This window comes from Engystomops pustulosus, chromosome 5 (genome assembly GCF_040894005.1).
Source record: "Engystomops pustulosus chromosome 5, aEngPut4.maternal, whole genome shotgun sequence".
In the NCBI taxonomy this organism is placed as follows: Eukaryota; Metazoa; Chordata; class Amphibia; order Anura; family Leptodactylidae; genus Engystomops; species Engystomops pustulosus.
Window position 1 is genome coordinate 185676492 of NC_092415.1, and position 16410 is coordinate 185692901.

Consider the following 16410-nt stretch of genomic DNA (forward strand, 5'->3'; position numbering starts at 1 on the left):
CCCCAAGTGCTATAAACCACTAATTATTGATGATGGAGGTTGTAGTGTTGCAGCCCCGAGACCAGTTGTAGTTCGTCAAATTGCCTATAGACTCCACTTTGTTTTGCAGGTTTGTGCAGCTTTCAGAGCATAATGATACCCAAAGAGATGATCGTCGACATGAATTTGATAATTATTAGACAGTCTTGAAGACTGCAGTCCTCCCCGTGTAATTGGGGAATTATGCATTAATTTGCCAGCCTAGTAATTATGTACATCAATAAGCAAAATAAGCCTCTCTGTGGAGCCACCTCCTAAGGCTGTGGTGATAATTAACACCAGCAATGAGAATTATTATATGCCGCTTCTGCAGTCGGGTCTTCTCCTGAGCTCCCTTTGAGTAGATCAGCAAGATTGTGGAGCAATGAGCGAGGAGGTGCACCTTCCCGATACTGCCCCGCTCAGCTGTTCTACACACAGCTGCTGGTGTGGGGTAAGATGGCTTGGGTGCAACCTCCATTACAGTATTCACATCACCAAGATGACCGCATGGTCAAATGGCTATTGGCAACTTATCAACGGTACAGAAGTAATTTCAGTTTTTGCAACCAGATTTTTTTTTTTTTTAACAAATACATGTGCTATATAACTTATAAACAAACTTAAGGCTAAATTCCCAACTTTATTGGGACCTTCTGTGGGACCTTAAAATTTAGGAGAGCGTTAAGGGGGGAAAAAAAATAAAAAATTCTCCCTACCACCATCTTGCTTGTTCTGATTTCTGATGCATGGGGTGCAAGGCTCAACTTGCCTCATGGCAGCTGCACCCCCTGATGAGAGGATAGTTTGTGAAAAGTTTCCTATCTTTATTTTGTATGTGTCGGAGCAATATAAATTTATAGCAAAGTTGTTTGAACCCTTTATGTAGATGCACGCAAGAAAATACTGAGTTTGCTATCGAAGGTAGTTATTTATAAAGGTAATATATTTATTATAGTCGATCAGAGTAGTATTGAGCTAGCCAAGAGTAGTGCAGGATAGAAATTGTCTCCGAGGAGATCCTTTCCGGTCATATGCACCTCGCTTTATAGAACAGAAGACCCTCTCAGCCCATGTGTTGGCAGAGATGTAATACTATCTGGTGCAGTGCTAGGATGTGTTGTATCTGGATGCATGTATTGTTATTGTTGCTTTGTTACAGTGTATTTTCCTTTGAGAACCTCATCTGTCTTTTTTTTGCCTTCACCATCACCCTGACCCAGGGTGAATTAAATAATGGTACTGACATCCCTGTATTTCAAGGCCTTTTTGGGAGTTTAAAGCATATTTGTCATAAGAAAAGACAAGAAAAATTTGCAAAGAAATTTTTTTTCCCCTGTAATATGCCACATCCCCTAAGTTTAATGCAATAAAATGTAGAAATGTTTTGGTTTAAGGAATTAAAAGCTGTTTAATTAACAATAATTTTCTAATAATTCTTTATGTATATAGCGCACACAGATTCTGCAGCGCTGCACAGAGTTTGCCAAATCGGTCTCGGTCCCCAATGGGGGCTCACAATCTAAACAACCTAACAGTATGTTTTGGCGTGTGGGAGGAAGCTGGAGGACCCGGAGGAAACCCACAAACATATAAAGTCTTTGCAGATGTTGACCCTGGTACTTGAACCCAGTACCCCTGCGCTGCAAGGCTGTAATGCTAACCACTAAACCACCGATTTACTGATGGGCTTCTTGTATTGAAGGTGCATCAAAACCATCTACATAAACCTGCTACACTTCCCCAAAAATGGAACAGCTAAGCCTGCCCCTTTCTAATGGAGACGAGAACTTGGTTATTGGAATGAGCACATTTAAAACTTTTTAGAAATCTGGACTCCCCCCTTTAACCTATTCGTAACCAGCTCCTTCCTACACCACACTCCTAATAGATTGGGGGAAGGATCATTGTATTATTTATGAATATTGTGCTCTTTGTGCTCGTTTCCTGTATTCTAAGAATAAAAGTGTAAATTTCTTGACTGTAAACTGAACCGTCTTCCACATTTATAAGTATCAGGTCAACTTTGGAACGGAATCGGTGAAAGTGACTAATTTGCTGTCTGCTTTATTTGCCCATTCCCACCGTAAATCTGAGCTGTGCCTCTTCCTAGTGTTGTATCCTTATTGATATCATAAGTAAATGGAGCATTTTATAGTAAAAATAGTAACATGTAAAAGCCCATAAAAGTTCTAAATCAACAGCCGTTACGCTACGTGTAGACCCGGCCGTTACATTTCCTGCAGTCCATAGGTTGAGACAGACAGACTGAGGGCAGACACATGTTCTGTACAACCTCTAACTCCGAGACATGGACCATGGACAAAAGCGGGTTATCCAAACAAGCCTGGCAGCTGTTCCGAATCACCGAGGGAAATGTACGCCGTCCAGCGTGACATTATCTCCTTAATCCTTCATGAAAATATTATGAAAACAAAGTGTGCAATAAGAAGGGATTAATATTAGGAATGTTAATAATATGCAGGGTCACCGGGTGGCTAGGCTCTTCCCAAATCAGTCTTGGGGATAAGATGTGCGTCTTCGGAAATCTGATGAATATTTTAATAATTGGAAATTAGAAAGATGAATGTGCCGGTGGGATGCAGCTTAATGGCAGCGCTCTGTAATAAGCTGGACAAGGTGACTTACCGGATCCCAGCTTGGGTCACATGCAAGTCTCTAAATTCAATTAGCAATGTTGCAGCTTTTTATGAAAGGAATCTTAATATTAAAATGGAAAAATAGAAATGGGATTCTCTAAGTGATGAAGCATTCTAGGCTTCCCTTATAGGGGGGTCTCATGACTCTCCGACCAAGACAATAGTAGCCATCATTACATTGCGTGACATAAAGGAAGTCAACCTGTATTGGAATTGGTACAAAAAGTAATTGTTTGCTTGGAAAAATGCAAAATTACCTATTGTTTCGAGGAAAGTTTTTTTTTTATTTTTTACATTTGTTTTTATTTTTAACGCACATTTTCAAAACTTGTAGTTTTTTTTTCTCTGGCTCATAAGCTTTACACTAGGTTAACACTTAAGGTTCTGTAGACAAGGTTGGACTGGCTTACCAAAGTATCAGAGGTTCTTGTTGTTGGTTCTGACAAAGGTCAAAATTATGACCCTTCTTGTTTTCCCTCCAGCAGCACTCTGAGTCCGGATGTAGATCCGTCCCTTGCCTTCCAGAGAGAAGGATTTGGACGCCAGAGCATGTCGGAAAAGCGCACCAAGCAGTTTGGAGACGCCAGTCAAATAGACTTTGTTAAAACACGGAAATCGAAAAGCATGGATTTAGGTAAAAAATGTGTGTGTTTCTTCGTTATTTCTTTCCACAGAGTGACAAATGTGCACGTGGCCAACGGTTCCCGAGCCATTGTCGGACTTTCCCATTAAGCTGCGCTTATGTACATTTGGGAGTTTGCTGTGATCCTCTATCAGCAGCTGAGCATCCTTTTAGGAAGGCCCCGATAGAGAATTCCTAATAGTCCTAATTAAAATTCCTCCAATGCAGTATTTCCATCATCACCGTGCATTATATCTGGATGCGGTCGTGTACTGTATCTGGAATGTTAATGCCCCTTATTAAACGGGTTTACAAGGTGCGACCTCCCTGAAGTCTCATAGGGGGCTCCCTGCGTTCCTAATGTTGGCCATAAAACTATAAGAATAACATAATAAGATAGGATTTATCCTTCTTGACAATTTCATAGATAAAAGCGCTCAGCGCTTTTCCCTTCTCACTCAGTGGGTAGATTAATTGGCTAAATAACTTTTTTTTCTGAGACCTAGCAGATGTGACTGGATACACAGCAGTTGGGCAAGCATTGGCGGCGTGTGTATGTGACGTCTGCTCTGAGTTGTGATAAGCAGATACAGGGACTTATTCAAAGGTCATCATCTCCCGGCTTACCACTGATAAACTGGATCATAGCGGCATTATCTGAAAGGCAAGATGTGGAATATCAGACTCACATGCTGCAGCTCATTATTAAATCTAGGGATTTTAGCATCTTATGTTTTAATTTAACCCATACACGTCATGCCTAGAACATGTCAACTCCGTTTTGCTTTTGATATTTTAATGATTGAACATAAAAAGGTAAAAAAACGAAATTTTTAAAAATGTTCCATTATCTTTTATTTTTTAATTTTTGTTCCTATTAACCATATATACTCGAGTATAAGCCTAGTTTTTCAGCATAAAAAATGTCCTGAAAACCCAACCTCAGCTTATACTCGAGTAAAAAAAAAAATAAAGGTTTTACCAGGTTTTTGTGGTAAAATTAGGTCGGCTTATACTCGAGTATATACAGTAATTTTTTTTTTTTTTTTTTTTTTAAGAAGCAGTTGTAACTTTAACTTTTTAATCCTGATAAAGTTGTCTATTACAGTAAAGGTCCCTGTAACTGTATCCTTTGTATGGGCATCTTAGTGATGCCATCACAATTTACTGTGAGCTCATGTATTTAGCAGGGCTGCATTCGCAACACTTTGTTTTTTACACAAAAGTTTATAAATAAAGTGATAGCAGTAAAATTGAGAATTTTGCTTAACATATATTAAAATATATTTCTTATCTTGTAAGAGTATTTAACCAAGTGGGTGTAACCAGTTGGAGGTGTGACCCTTAGCCTTCTTGGCAATGGACAATCAGGGATGACCATTTCATAAAGCGTAAGAACACACCCACATGACTAATTTTTAATATATTTTCTGGAGGACTAGTAGAGAAATAGCACAGCATAAGTAGATGGCCGTCTAGTTGGGTTGTGGCAGAGTGCACAGGGTTATACCCTAAACTAGTAACAACTACATGATAATTTCTTCTACTATAAGAAATAACATAGGAAAGGCACATCATACAGGTCTACTTTGTTGGCCATCTGGGAGTTGCCACTTGGTGGTGTGACTTTGCTACTGACCAATCACTGCTGAGAATGTTAGAAAATGCAGAGAAGGGTCAGGCCCTTATAAGGAACATAAAGTTATGTGAAAAGATGGAGAATTGTTACAATAGTTTAAAGGACATCTACCACCAGGATGAAGGATTGTTAAACCAAGCACACTGACATACTGGTGTGTGGCCACTCTGACAGGATATGCTCTTCTTTTAGCTTCTTATAGTCTGGATTTACAAAAAAAAAAAGCTTTTAAAATTTATTCAAATGAGCCTGAGGGGCTCCAGGCTCCATCAGTATTAATGGAGCCTGGAGCACCTAGGGGTAATTTGCATAATTTGTAAAGCTTTTTTCTTCTTAAAAACAAGAGCATAAGAAGCTTAAAGAAAAGTAATTCTTTGGTGCTTTGTTTGCAATCTTTCATCCTGGTAGTAGAGGTCCTTTAATGATACAGGTCATCTTTGATCATTTTTATGTGAATTGCAGTATTATTAATGCTGCCCTGTGAATAAAGCTGCAGTCATCCCAGGCTACTGCTGTGTTAAGAGAACGGGCGGACATTGAAAGATCTTGATTTCAAAATATTAGGTAGGAAATGCTCTGGAACTGGGCAAACTCTTGACATTCGATTCACAGCTACTGAAACAAAGTGTTTACTTTTAGATTTAATCTCAGCCGCTATTAGTTTAATTGACTGCCGGTGCCAGACTACTTATGAAAGCAATGTGACTTTGCCAGCCAGGGGAGAGCAAGGTATTATTTCACTGGGATAATCAGATTAAATGGATCACAATGTAGAATTTTAGATGTAATAATAAGGCCAATCAATAGTGAGGCTGGAGACAATTATGCTGGGCATGGACATTTAGCATCTCACAGAACCCTGGAGCACCAGCAACACTAAATACCCAACTGGTACCGAGGTCACCTGCACTGGGGATCCTTTATGGTGCTCATTATCTGGGGAATTATGCAGGAATTTAATTTAACAAATATACAGATTACCTAAACCTTGAGTTAAGTGCTTGAAAGGACTACACTAATATGAACTTATTTGGTTTCCTTTGTTGGTATTCTACACGGGTACTTTATATACATTTTATGGACAGAATATTTAGGTTTTATTCTCATTTAAATACTAATATCCTTAGCCTAAATAATGCATTTGGAGCTTTTGTAGCTCTGCGGACTGTACATGCTTTCCTATCTTTTAGGCAGCATGTTATAGAGCAAGAAGAGCTGAGCAGATAGTCCATAGTGTCCTATCTGCAGGCAGCATGTTATAGAGCAGGCGGCTAAGCCAAATGTACATGGCATCTACAGGCAGCATGTTATAGAGGAGGTTGATCTGAGCAGATTGCACATTGTGTCCATTCTGCAAATAGCATGTTATAGACCAGGAGAAGCTGTTCAGATTGTACATGGTGTCCTATCTGCAGGCAGCATGTTATAGACCAGGAGAAGCTGTTCAGATTGTACATGGTGTCCTATCTGCAGGCAGCATGTTATAGAGCAGGAGGAGCTGAGCAGATTGTACATGGTGTCCTATCTGCAGGCAGCATGTTATAGAGCAGGAGGAGCTGAGCAGATTGTACATGGTGTCCTATCTGCAGGCAGCATGTAATAGAGCAGGAGGAGCAGAGCAGATTGTTGTTGTTGTTGTTTTTTAGTTAATATAATTTTATTTTTTTTTTTTAATATTTAGATGTGTACTAACATTTATCAGCAGACAGACCGTTTGTTCTTTGAAATCTGTATTACTATTTAGCCTTTTCTTTTATGTATTGTTGCAGTAATCCATCTGCCGTATTACACATATCCCTGAATGACTTACACAGCCGCATATGGACCTATTGTCTCATGGCTCTGTGGCTTCCCCTCTGCCTTACATGGCCCCATTCTTTCCCCTTCTGCTGCTCACTTTGCCGGCCCCGGGCAGCGTCCTGTCACATCCTCTTCATCAGATCCAGCATCACAGGTCTAATATCTGAAGGCCTTGTACATGGATATCATTGCCCATACACAGGCGATAGGCAGACACAAAGCAGTTTGTTTCTTTGTAGAAATCACAATTCCAGTGGAATTAATTGCAATGACTACTAGATACTATTACTCTATTGTGTGTGCGCTTGCGGCATGAACCAACAACGCAAATAATTAACCATTTTAATTCCATCTAAAGGGGGTGACGCTAACATGGATTGCAATAATAACATGAATGCCGGTCAACTACTGCATGGAGGGGGTTGTTACTGCTCTGGGGTCTGCATGAGACTTGTCATATTAATGTACAATCATGTGTTTGCTGCATGTGGAATGTGGGCACTAACTGGGCTAACCTTCTTACATTTACCTTTTTAACAGTAGCTGACGAGGCTAGGATCAGTGCAATGGCTGACCACAATCCAGGTAAGAGATTATGCAGTTGCTATAGAAATACAGGTCATAGCAGATTACTACAGGAGTAGCATTCGCATTGCATGTCGGCATGACCTTTGTGAGGCTGGCAGGTCTCTCTCGCTCTTAAGAGTACTCATTACAGAATTGCAGGCGCTCGAGGATTTGACCAGTGTAAGTGCGGTTGATTTCATCAGCGACTAGAAGTGCTGCTCTGTCCTAGTTTCATGTCCAGGTTTCACTATACGATGGGGGGTGGGGGGGCCTTTAACCATTTCGCTTTATTTCTAAAAATAACAAATGTTTTTATTAAAGCCTCCGCTGCAGGACATCTGTATTTCTTGCACTGATGAGGTTTGACAAGCGGGAAACCACTTTATGTAAATTGTGCTACAGGAAATCTCGTCTCCGCTGCTGGATTTGTTACAATGTAAGAATATATTCACACGAGGCGGTAATAATGTGGCGTCACACAAAGTAAAATTCCTTCAGTTTTTGCAGCAATTTCATCATAATTCACCTGAAATCCATACAAATATCTTCGCTGCTTTTTGCTTTATGATAGCTTACAGCCTCAGTTCAGAGTGGTGTGACATGCCCTCATCTATTATCATCTTAATGCATGCTCCATTGCTCACCGTGTTGTGGAACTATTGCGTCTGGGCCATATCATTCATATGGCGGTGTGTTGATTTTTTGCTTCCCTGAGCCACAGATTAAGGCCCCATACGAGCAGGTGCAGAGTCCATTTTCACAGGCACCAATCAGGTCTAACCCACTATGTCTCGATGTCTCGCTTCACCATGGCAAAGCCAATAGACCACACCACAAAAGATTGAGCAGCTCCGATTTTTGTCTGAGCCTCTTGGCTTCCTATGGTGTCGGAGGGTTGAGGAGCACTCACCCCTTCCCATCCAACAGGCTACATATTTCCCCCATTCGTTTGCACGCACCCGTACATATATTTTTGACGTGTGCTGGCTGTTGTTTGGATGGCCAACCTACATCTCCATTCACTTATATGGGCAGGTGCACACATGCCCGAGACTCGAAAGCCAAAGTTTACAATTTGTACAATTGCTACACCAGGATGTTAGGTGATATTGAATGCTCATGACACATGGGCTAAATTATCCCGTTGTTTACAACCCAGGAAATTTATGCAAACATGTGATGCCCTAAAACTATAGTCACTGCACCCGATCTTCCACAAGAATCGGGTTGAGGTGGGCATGGCCTCCTCAGACTGAATCCAGCAGCTCCTCCTCATGCTGAAGAATAATAATTTGTGTCTAAAAGAGATTAGATGCTACTAGATATCGCTACAGCCCAGCACAGGATTTGGCTTTCTATGACCGCGCCTATAGAGAAATGAATGGAGTGGCAGGGCGCATGCGTGTCCTTCTGTTCTATTCATTGTTGGGAATGGGTTTCTCATTCTTTAGAGATCGTGGGAGGTCCCAGCAGTTGGACCCTCATCAATTATCTTGTAATCAACAATCCAGTGCATAGGAAAGGTTGTCCTAGTTTGTTATATATAGGTTGCCTGGGGGGAGGCAGTACAAAAAATAAATTTATACTTTCCTTTTCCAGCACTCCCGGTGTCCTGTTTCGCTGTCTGTGAGTGTCATGCTCTTGTTTGTTTAAGGGGCAGACGGGCGCACCTCAGAGAACTTGTGTGCGCCTGGCAAGTCCACCTTCCCCCTGTCCCAGCACATGATACAGCATTAGTATTGATGTGTTTCTGGCACTGGAACATAGGACAAGTGGATGTGCCAGTTGGGTGTAAGTTGTCACGGTACCGACAGTCCGCTGTGCGGGACATCGGGAGCACCAGAAAAAGTAGGTATAAGTTAATTTTTTTGTATAGCCCTTATAATAATGGCAATAGTAAAACTATACGGGAACTGGTATATGATCAGCTGTTGCCTATCTATCATTTTCTCTAGGGATTAAGTATAAATTCCTTAAAAATAATGATGATCGGTAACATGGTTTAACAGAACTAAGTAACAGAACAAATATTCTGAATTTTATCCATGGGGATCTAAATTCTCTCCTTTAGTAAATTTGCCTGACCCTGAACTTAGACCTCAACTTATCCTTAACGGGAAGAATTATGCGATAGCCATTAGTCGATAAATTATGTAGTTTAACAGCTTTCTTTTTTTTTTTTTTTCAATGATCAGCTGAGTAATAATGTTTTTTTTTTCCAGAGCAATTAAAATAATGTGCCTTGTGCAATTATGAGTTTCTGTGATTTATTAATCCGAGTTAGCTTTTGACCTTTGGAATGCTATTTTAGGCCGAAACCGCTCTTATGTGGGAACAGCGTTCCTGTATTGGATACACTCCATTTGCACTTGCTGCTCGGCCGGGGCTTTAAATCCTCAAATTCAAAATTATTTTCTGGTTTTACTGTCCAAAAGCCAATCCAAAAATTCCAGGAATTATGTATTATTGAATGTTAAAATAACAGATTATATATACGACAATAGATTGCAGAAACCCCTGGGTTGTAAAATATTCTACAGTGACAGAGGGTACACACAGAAATATATACACATGGGGCTACTCTGCCCCATGTGTTTAATCCCTTAGCTTATATCGGCAATGACATCCTGCTCGGGGCAGGTCACCGCTGTCCTCTAGGGTTATTTGCTTCTTTGAAAATGGAAAAATGAAGAGAAGTAATTACATATGGGTTTTTTTCTTTCCCTTCCGTTTTCCGCTTCTCTGTTGCAGAGTAAGGCCTCATTCACACAAACATGTTAGTTTTTCTGTATATACAGTTGTATTTAGGTAATTTTTCACTCTTATGAGCACATATGTTACCGTATCGATCACAAGTCAAGGTTTCCTTGGCTTCCCATTGTAGATACTCCTATGCTGCACACCTCGCTTACGGTACAGGGCGGTGGGCAATGTGACCATTTGTAACCGCATTGCCCATTGTAATGAATGTGGATATGTGCTATCTGAAAAATATGTTCGGCAATTCCTGTAGGTATTGAAAATTGCCCATTGGTGAGTCTCTTCGGCTAGATGATTAAATTACTGGTCGATGAACTCTGAATATCCTAGTAGATTATTTTAACTTGGGCCTTTTTAGGAGATACATTCACAGTATCATAGTATATAAGGCCAGAAAAAGACCATCAAGTCCAACCTTTAAGAATTAAATAAATGTTTTATCCCCATAACCCGTGATATTTTTGCTCTCCAGAAAGTCATCCAGGCCTCTCTTGAACATGTACATAGAGTCCGCCATAACAACCTCCTGCGGCAGAGAGTTCCATAGTCTCACTGCTCGTACAGTAAAGAACCTTTGTCTATGTTGATGGTAGAATTATAGTCTGCTCTTACTGGAATTAGTTAAAGGAAACCTACCATTTCAAATGGTAGGGGTAAGCTGTAAACACCGAGCACCAGCTCAGGGTGAGCTGGTGCCGGTGCTTAGTTTCGTTAGTGTTAAAACCGCGGTATCGCGGTTTTAACACTTTTTAAACTTTATAGCAGAAACTGCTTCGGCGCTGCGTGCGCATGATCGTGCGCGCGCCTACATAGGAAATGCCGCAGGCGTTGCGCGCGCACGGTCGCATGCAGCGCCGAAGCAGTTTCTGCTATAAAGTTTAAAAAGTTTTAAAACCGCGATACCGCGGTTTTAACACTAACGAAACTAAGCACCGGCACCAGCTCACCCCGAGCTGGTGCTCGGTGTTTACAGCTTACACCGACCATTTGAAATGGTAGGTTTCCTTTAAGAGTATAGTAAGTACAGTTTTGCCTAACATTACAATGATGCCACTTTGCCTGCAAGATACCTACCGTACAGGCAGATCCAGTGAAGTGATCTATCCTATCACACTAGTGCTATGTAAGCTGTAATCCCATTTGTAGGACCCATTTTGGGAAGCGGCCTTTTATTTATAGGTCCTAAAAATTGTTCCTATAATAACAAAACATCTGTGTGTGTAATTGGCCAGACATTGCTAATTGTCCCAATACTGAATTATTAGGACATTGTTCTAATTGGGGTCAGAATCTTAATGTGTGGACCTCGCCTTAGTCTTTCAGAAGTTGAAGTCTAGACTGACAGATGAGGAGATGCTGCCAGGTCTATATAATAGTGGCGGCAGATGAATACTGTACATGGCAGAGCTCAGCGTATGAATGACACGTACACATGGCCATAATATAGTGACATCTGTGCAGTAAAATGGTTACCCTATATTTCTTTGCTGCTGCTAAGGATGATATATTATTATAAGGACATAATGTCCTTGCTCTTCTACATTCAGTTCCTTTTTATTCTACTTTTCCAAACTGAAGCTATTTGTTTTGGCCTAAATCTAATTGTTTGTTCAAAAGTTGTGGTTATGTTGTCCTTTAATTTAGTAATTTGATAATCTAGCTCCAATTAAAAATAAAATCAAATAAAAACTCCTGCACACAACAAGTGCTTAAAATAAGCAGAAAAACGGGGGGATGTTTGCTTCCTGTTTCATCCGGGTGGAGAGGGGGGAGGGGGATGAGTGCTCCTCTTCCCTTTCATCTCAGTAAGAGCTGGAGCAACAATAGGACCTACTGTACAATTTTTAGTTCTGCTGTCCGGCTCGGTCTCAGCACAGTGAGGCACTATGTGCTTGTCGCATTGTGCCTGTATGTCAATGGCAGCCGTGAGCTAGTTGTGGTTTTCGTGGCTAACTCGTGCCCCCCTATTGATGGTTGTGTGCATGAGGCCTGAATTTCAGTATAGTTTTAAATCCATGTAATTCTTACAAATTGCCCCTCCTATATTATTTCCTATATCTTAATTTGAGAAGAAGGGGTTTGATTGTGGAGACCCCCACAATTCTTGACAATACTGCAGTGAGAGTTCACTACCCACAGGCTGTTCGAGGAGCAGGCAACCATTGAGATTGAACTTTAACTTTGTTTGCTAGCCGAGTTTATGACCTTAAGTGCCATTACACAGGCACATTGCATAGGTCCCCATTAGAGAATCGGTACTGTGCCATTTTTATTTTCTGTATTGGGCTGGATGACCACTTGTGAATGGTCACCATGCATACAAAATCACTAGGCATGGATACTTTTGAGCCCTAGATGTCTATCACTACCCTAGTTCAACATATCTTTGGACATAGTGTAGTGCTACTATATGCCTATGTCCACGATACCCTGACGCAGTAGATAATTTGTCATCTGGCCTTTCAAAAATTGTTGTCCTTTGCTTTATTAGACTTTGGACGCTTGAATTCCTTCCTAACCCACCTCAATGGCTTTTCACTTAGCACTCTTTTGAGGTTATTAGGTCTCATCGGGTAAGTAGAGTGAATTGGTTTTGCTGTCTAAAGTTGGGTGTCTCTTCCTGGTGACATCCTTTCACCAGGCTTCTTATAGGCATAGAGGAAGCCTACTAATTTATGGCAGCAAAGCATAGTTTTCCTTTTCCACTCTTGAAAATGTATTTGCATATTCCTTGCCCCAAATCTCTTGTAGAACATGCATGGCTTTGAAAACTCCAAACCCCTGAAGAATGAATTCCTTTGTGACCTTTTTTTAGCTGATATTTAGCTTCCTGAAGAAGTCTAAATGTGTCTTGTTGACCATACTAAGAGTGAAATTTAAAGTCTTTACGTTCCAGCAACGAAAGGGCCTGTCGTTTGGCGATCAGCATACGTCAGGTTAATCCCGTACAATCCTTTCTTTTATTTCCACAAATTAGATTTAGCCAGACTCGTAAAAGTGGTTTTGATAAAAGCCTTTTCTGTCAGGCGGGTCGTGAGTTATGATGTTCTGGGGTAAAGGTCTCGCCTTTAAACACACGGCTACCTGTTTGTAAAAAGATAAATATTTTATGAAACCGCTGTGGTCGGATTGATGGGGAGACATCTCATAATGGAGGGATCTGTCTCCGAGTTATGAAATAATTGTATTTCTCCCTTACGTCTTGAGGAGGGTCAGAGGTTAACACATTCCACTGAAAGAGATGGAGAAGAAATATACAACTGCCGAGAGAAAAGTAGGTGTCAAAATTATGTTAATAAATCTTAGTTTTTTTCTTCTTTTTTTTGTTTAGATTCAGAACACTTGTAAAAACCTTGTTGCGGAGCCTCCAGTTGAAAGCTGTTAGATTGATAAGCAATGTAAAGTAAACACCTCCTCCGGCGGGCAACTTAATAGACCCTTAATTATTTTTCTCTCTGGTTTATTTGGGCTGTCTGATCTTTGTGATTGTTTAGAGTTGAGTGCAAAGGTTGGAGTGAACTTGAGTGGTAAATCACAGATCATTCATCCTGCTGGAAGCATTAGCACAGTTAACGTGTTTTGCAAAGATTTAGGCTTAAACAGTGACACCTTCTGTGTGACAAACGGTTCTTACGACATTGACTTGGCCACACAAAGGGATGGCACATTGTCATCTTGTCAAATGATTAGTTAGAGAGATATCTGATTGTGATATTTAGGTCATAAGAGTAATAATTTTTGTCCCCTGTTTTGGTCATCAAGATTCTAATCAACAGATGAGATGAGTAGATACTATGATGTTCTCCACAAATATTACTGCTGGTTACCTCTGTTTTTTCCATCCCTTTTAAAGTCACTACAACATTGTTTTATTGTATGGTTTCTTTTTTTTCTTTTTTTTTTTTAACTACCATTAACTTCTCAAATTTTGTAAAATAGCCACCTGATTTTCGGACTACTTTGTACTCATTACGGCCCGTTCATGATGCGCTTGGTGCCGTCGCGGCCCATCCATGATGCGCTCGGTGATGTCGCGGCCCGGCCAGTCTGAGCCTTATACTACATGCTACCTATCTGATTTTAAATGGGGTGCCAATTCTGCTGCTTTGCCGGTAGTTATGTCCATGGACTACCAAAGATCAGTCCGAAAAGGTGGTGGCCATTTTACAGAAATGAAGGAAGATCTGGAAACCTGAGGAATTGCAGGTGAAAGAGTGAAAATAAAAATTCCCTATTTTAGATACACATACTGCCGTATGGGGTATGTATATACAGCTGACGTATAAATGCCGCATATACATCCCCCATAGACTGCAATGGGCGCACAACGCCGTATGGGAGCAGTATGTGTTCTGAACCCCCCCTACCCTAGGATTGAAAACATCCTAAACCAGCTTCTAAATGATATGGTTTAGTAGTTGTGGTTGTGAGGGAACATTCATCTCTTGGTTCCCCTAAGGTTGTGTCCATAGCTGTGTGCAGGAGCAGGAATCTAGGAAAAAAATGATAGTATTACAACCGGACCCTACATTCATAACCATATGGGCAGCCAAAACCTGTGACTTGGGCTACAGGAAAGTGCGAATATGTTTTCCCGGATGGGATAAGGAAAACATTTCCTCTTTTGGCTACTTTGTAAGGGCGACTACCATAAGGGGGCTATCTTAAAATGTAGTCAATAGGCAATATTTTCTTTTTCTATTCTGGAAAACATAGTTGTATATTTGCCAGAATCTCAAAGTGGAGCATCAATGGCTGTAAGTCTCCACACACCTGCAAGCCACCTTAATTGGAAAAGTCTCCATTAGGAGAATTCTTAATTCAGGATTGTACACATAGACATATACTTTTCCAAGGATCACTTATGGCTATGTTTTTCGCTGTCCCATCCGTGAGCTGAGTGACTGAGCTACAAATTATACAGCAGGTCCTTTTCCTCTCTGGGTTTGTGGCTCGGGTGGTTATTCCTGCTCTTATCGGCTCGCAAGCGGACTTCTCACGGCACAAACAATGGACCATGGGTACGTTGAGGTTAGCCTTGTCAACAAACTAGACTGATCCTAGAATATTTTATTCCTGAACAGGTTGGTTTTATAGGATAGTGATGGAGAAAACCTTCTTCATGCTCTTTGATAATCCATATGGCTTGCAACCTAAAACAGTACTCCCACACAAATGAATTTTCATGGCTTGTTTAAAAGTAGATTTTCCTCATTAACTTTATGCGACGAGGAATATTCCGGACGATACTATATAATCAGACTATATTTGACCTTGCCTTGCCCTCCGGATAAGTGGCCAATCAAAGTAGCACTTAGTGTTAAACGCACTGATTCAGTTCTGTTGATTTCTGGAAGGTAATTGCTAGGAATTCCAATGGCGTTTAATAGGCTGCCTTTTATTTGAGCGAAAACTGAAAGAACGCAGGTGAAAGCAGAAAGACAAAAAGAATTAATAAAATGATTAAACTTGTAAAATATTTAATGAAATGTAATATTGATTTCAAGAGAGACATTTTTTTTCCGTTTGGTGCTTAATCACTGTTTTCTGCTGTCTGATAATATGCTGTTTTAAAATGCTGTAAAATTTACCTTCTAGCAAAACTTTCTTTTGCTTATGAGTCTTTTTGTCTAAGTGTGCAAAGTATTTAGGTTATTTTCTGCTTTTGTGTAGAAGGTACTCTATTGTAAATAGGTTGAGAAGATTGAGACTGCTGTCGGCCATTTTGAAGGTTAAGGGTCACTGTCCTTAGTCGTATGCTAACCACCCAGGCATGTACACATAGACAGAGCCTACTTCTCCGTTCCACAAGTCTAGCAATGTAAGCTCCTACCATCAGTTCAGTTACTTTCCTGTAGACTTTGATTGTAAATAAGAGGCTACTCTACATAGATAGGAGGCTATCCTTCAAAGGGCAAGAGAATTGCCTTAATTCTTTTTAAGCTACCAATGTAAGTTCTGTTAAAGTTTATATTAGTGCAAGAAAGTGACCGGTGAAGTACAGGGCATAAAAGGGCTTATAAAAGGTTAGAAAATATGGCTGAATTGATGACTGCCACAAAAAAGTTCCACACATGTGTATTGTAGTTTAGCATCATTTCGAGGTATTTCTGTTAGTTGTTGGACCATGAATACCTGATTGATGGCAAGGTTGTCACCTGGTCTTCTTACTTATCAGTTCTGTATCTGACCAGATCCTATACAAAGACATCTGCTTTAGACCTTTTTCCCAGGAGCAAGTTCAGTCCGAGAAAAATGTGTAATGCGCTGTACAGATTTCCCAGAGTCGCGTATCCCCGGACCAAAATCAACCGGTTTAGCCCAGTGTTACGTGATTAAGGAAA

At 40.5% G+C, this 16410-nt stretch overlaps 1 protein-coding gene across 17 annotated transcripts in view; it reads left to right on the plus strand.

Annotated features, from left to right (window-relative positions):
• The window catches only part of PARD3 (par-3 family cell polarity regulator), a 420270-nt gene that overhangs the window by 237636 nt on the left and 166224 nt on the right, over nucleotides 1-16410 (plus strand). For 9 of the 17 annotated variants that reach the window (XM_072154020.1, XM_072154026.1, XM_072154024.1 and 6 more), the window contains 2 exons: nucleotides 3161-3312; nucleotides 7280-7324. In XM_072154020.1, coding sequence (XP_072010121.1) covers nucleotides 3161-3312; nucleotides 7280-7324 — 197 coding nt within the window. The remainder of the gene's footprint in view (nucleotides 1-3160; nucleotides 3313-7279; nucleotides 7325-16410) is intronic. The other 8 variants (XM_072154021.1, XM_072154028.1, XM_072154034.1 and 5 more) reach the window with 2 other exon arrangements.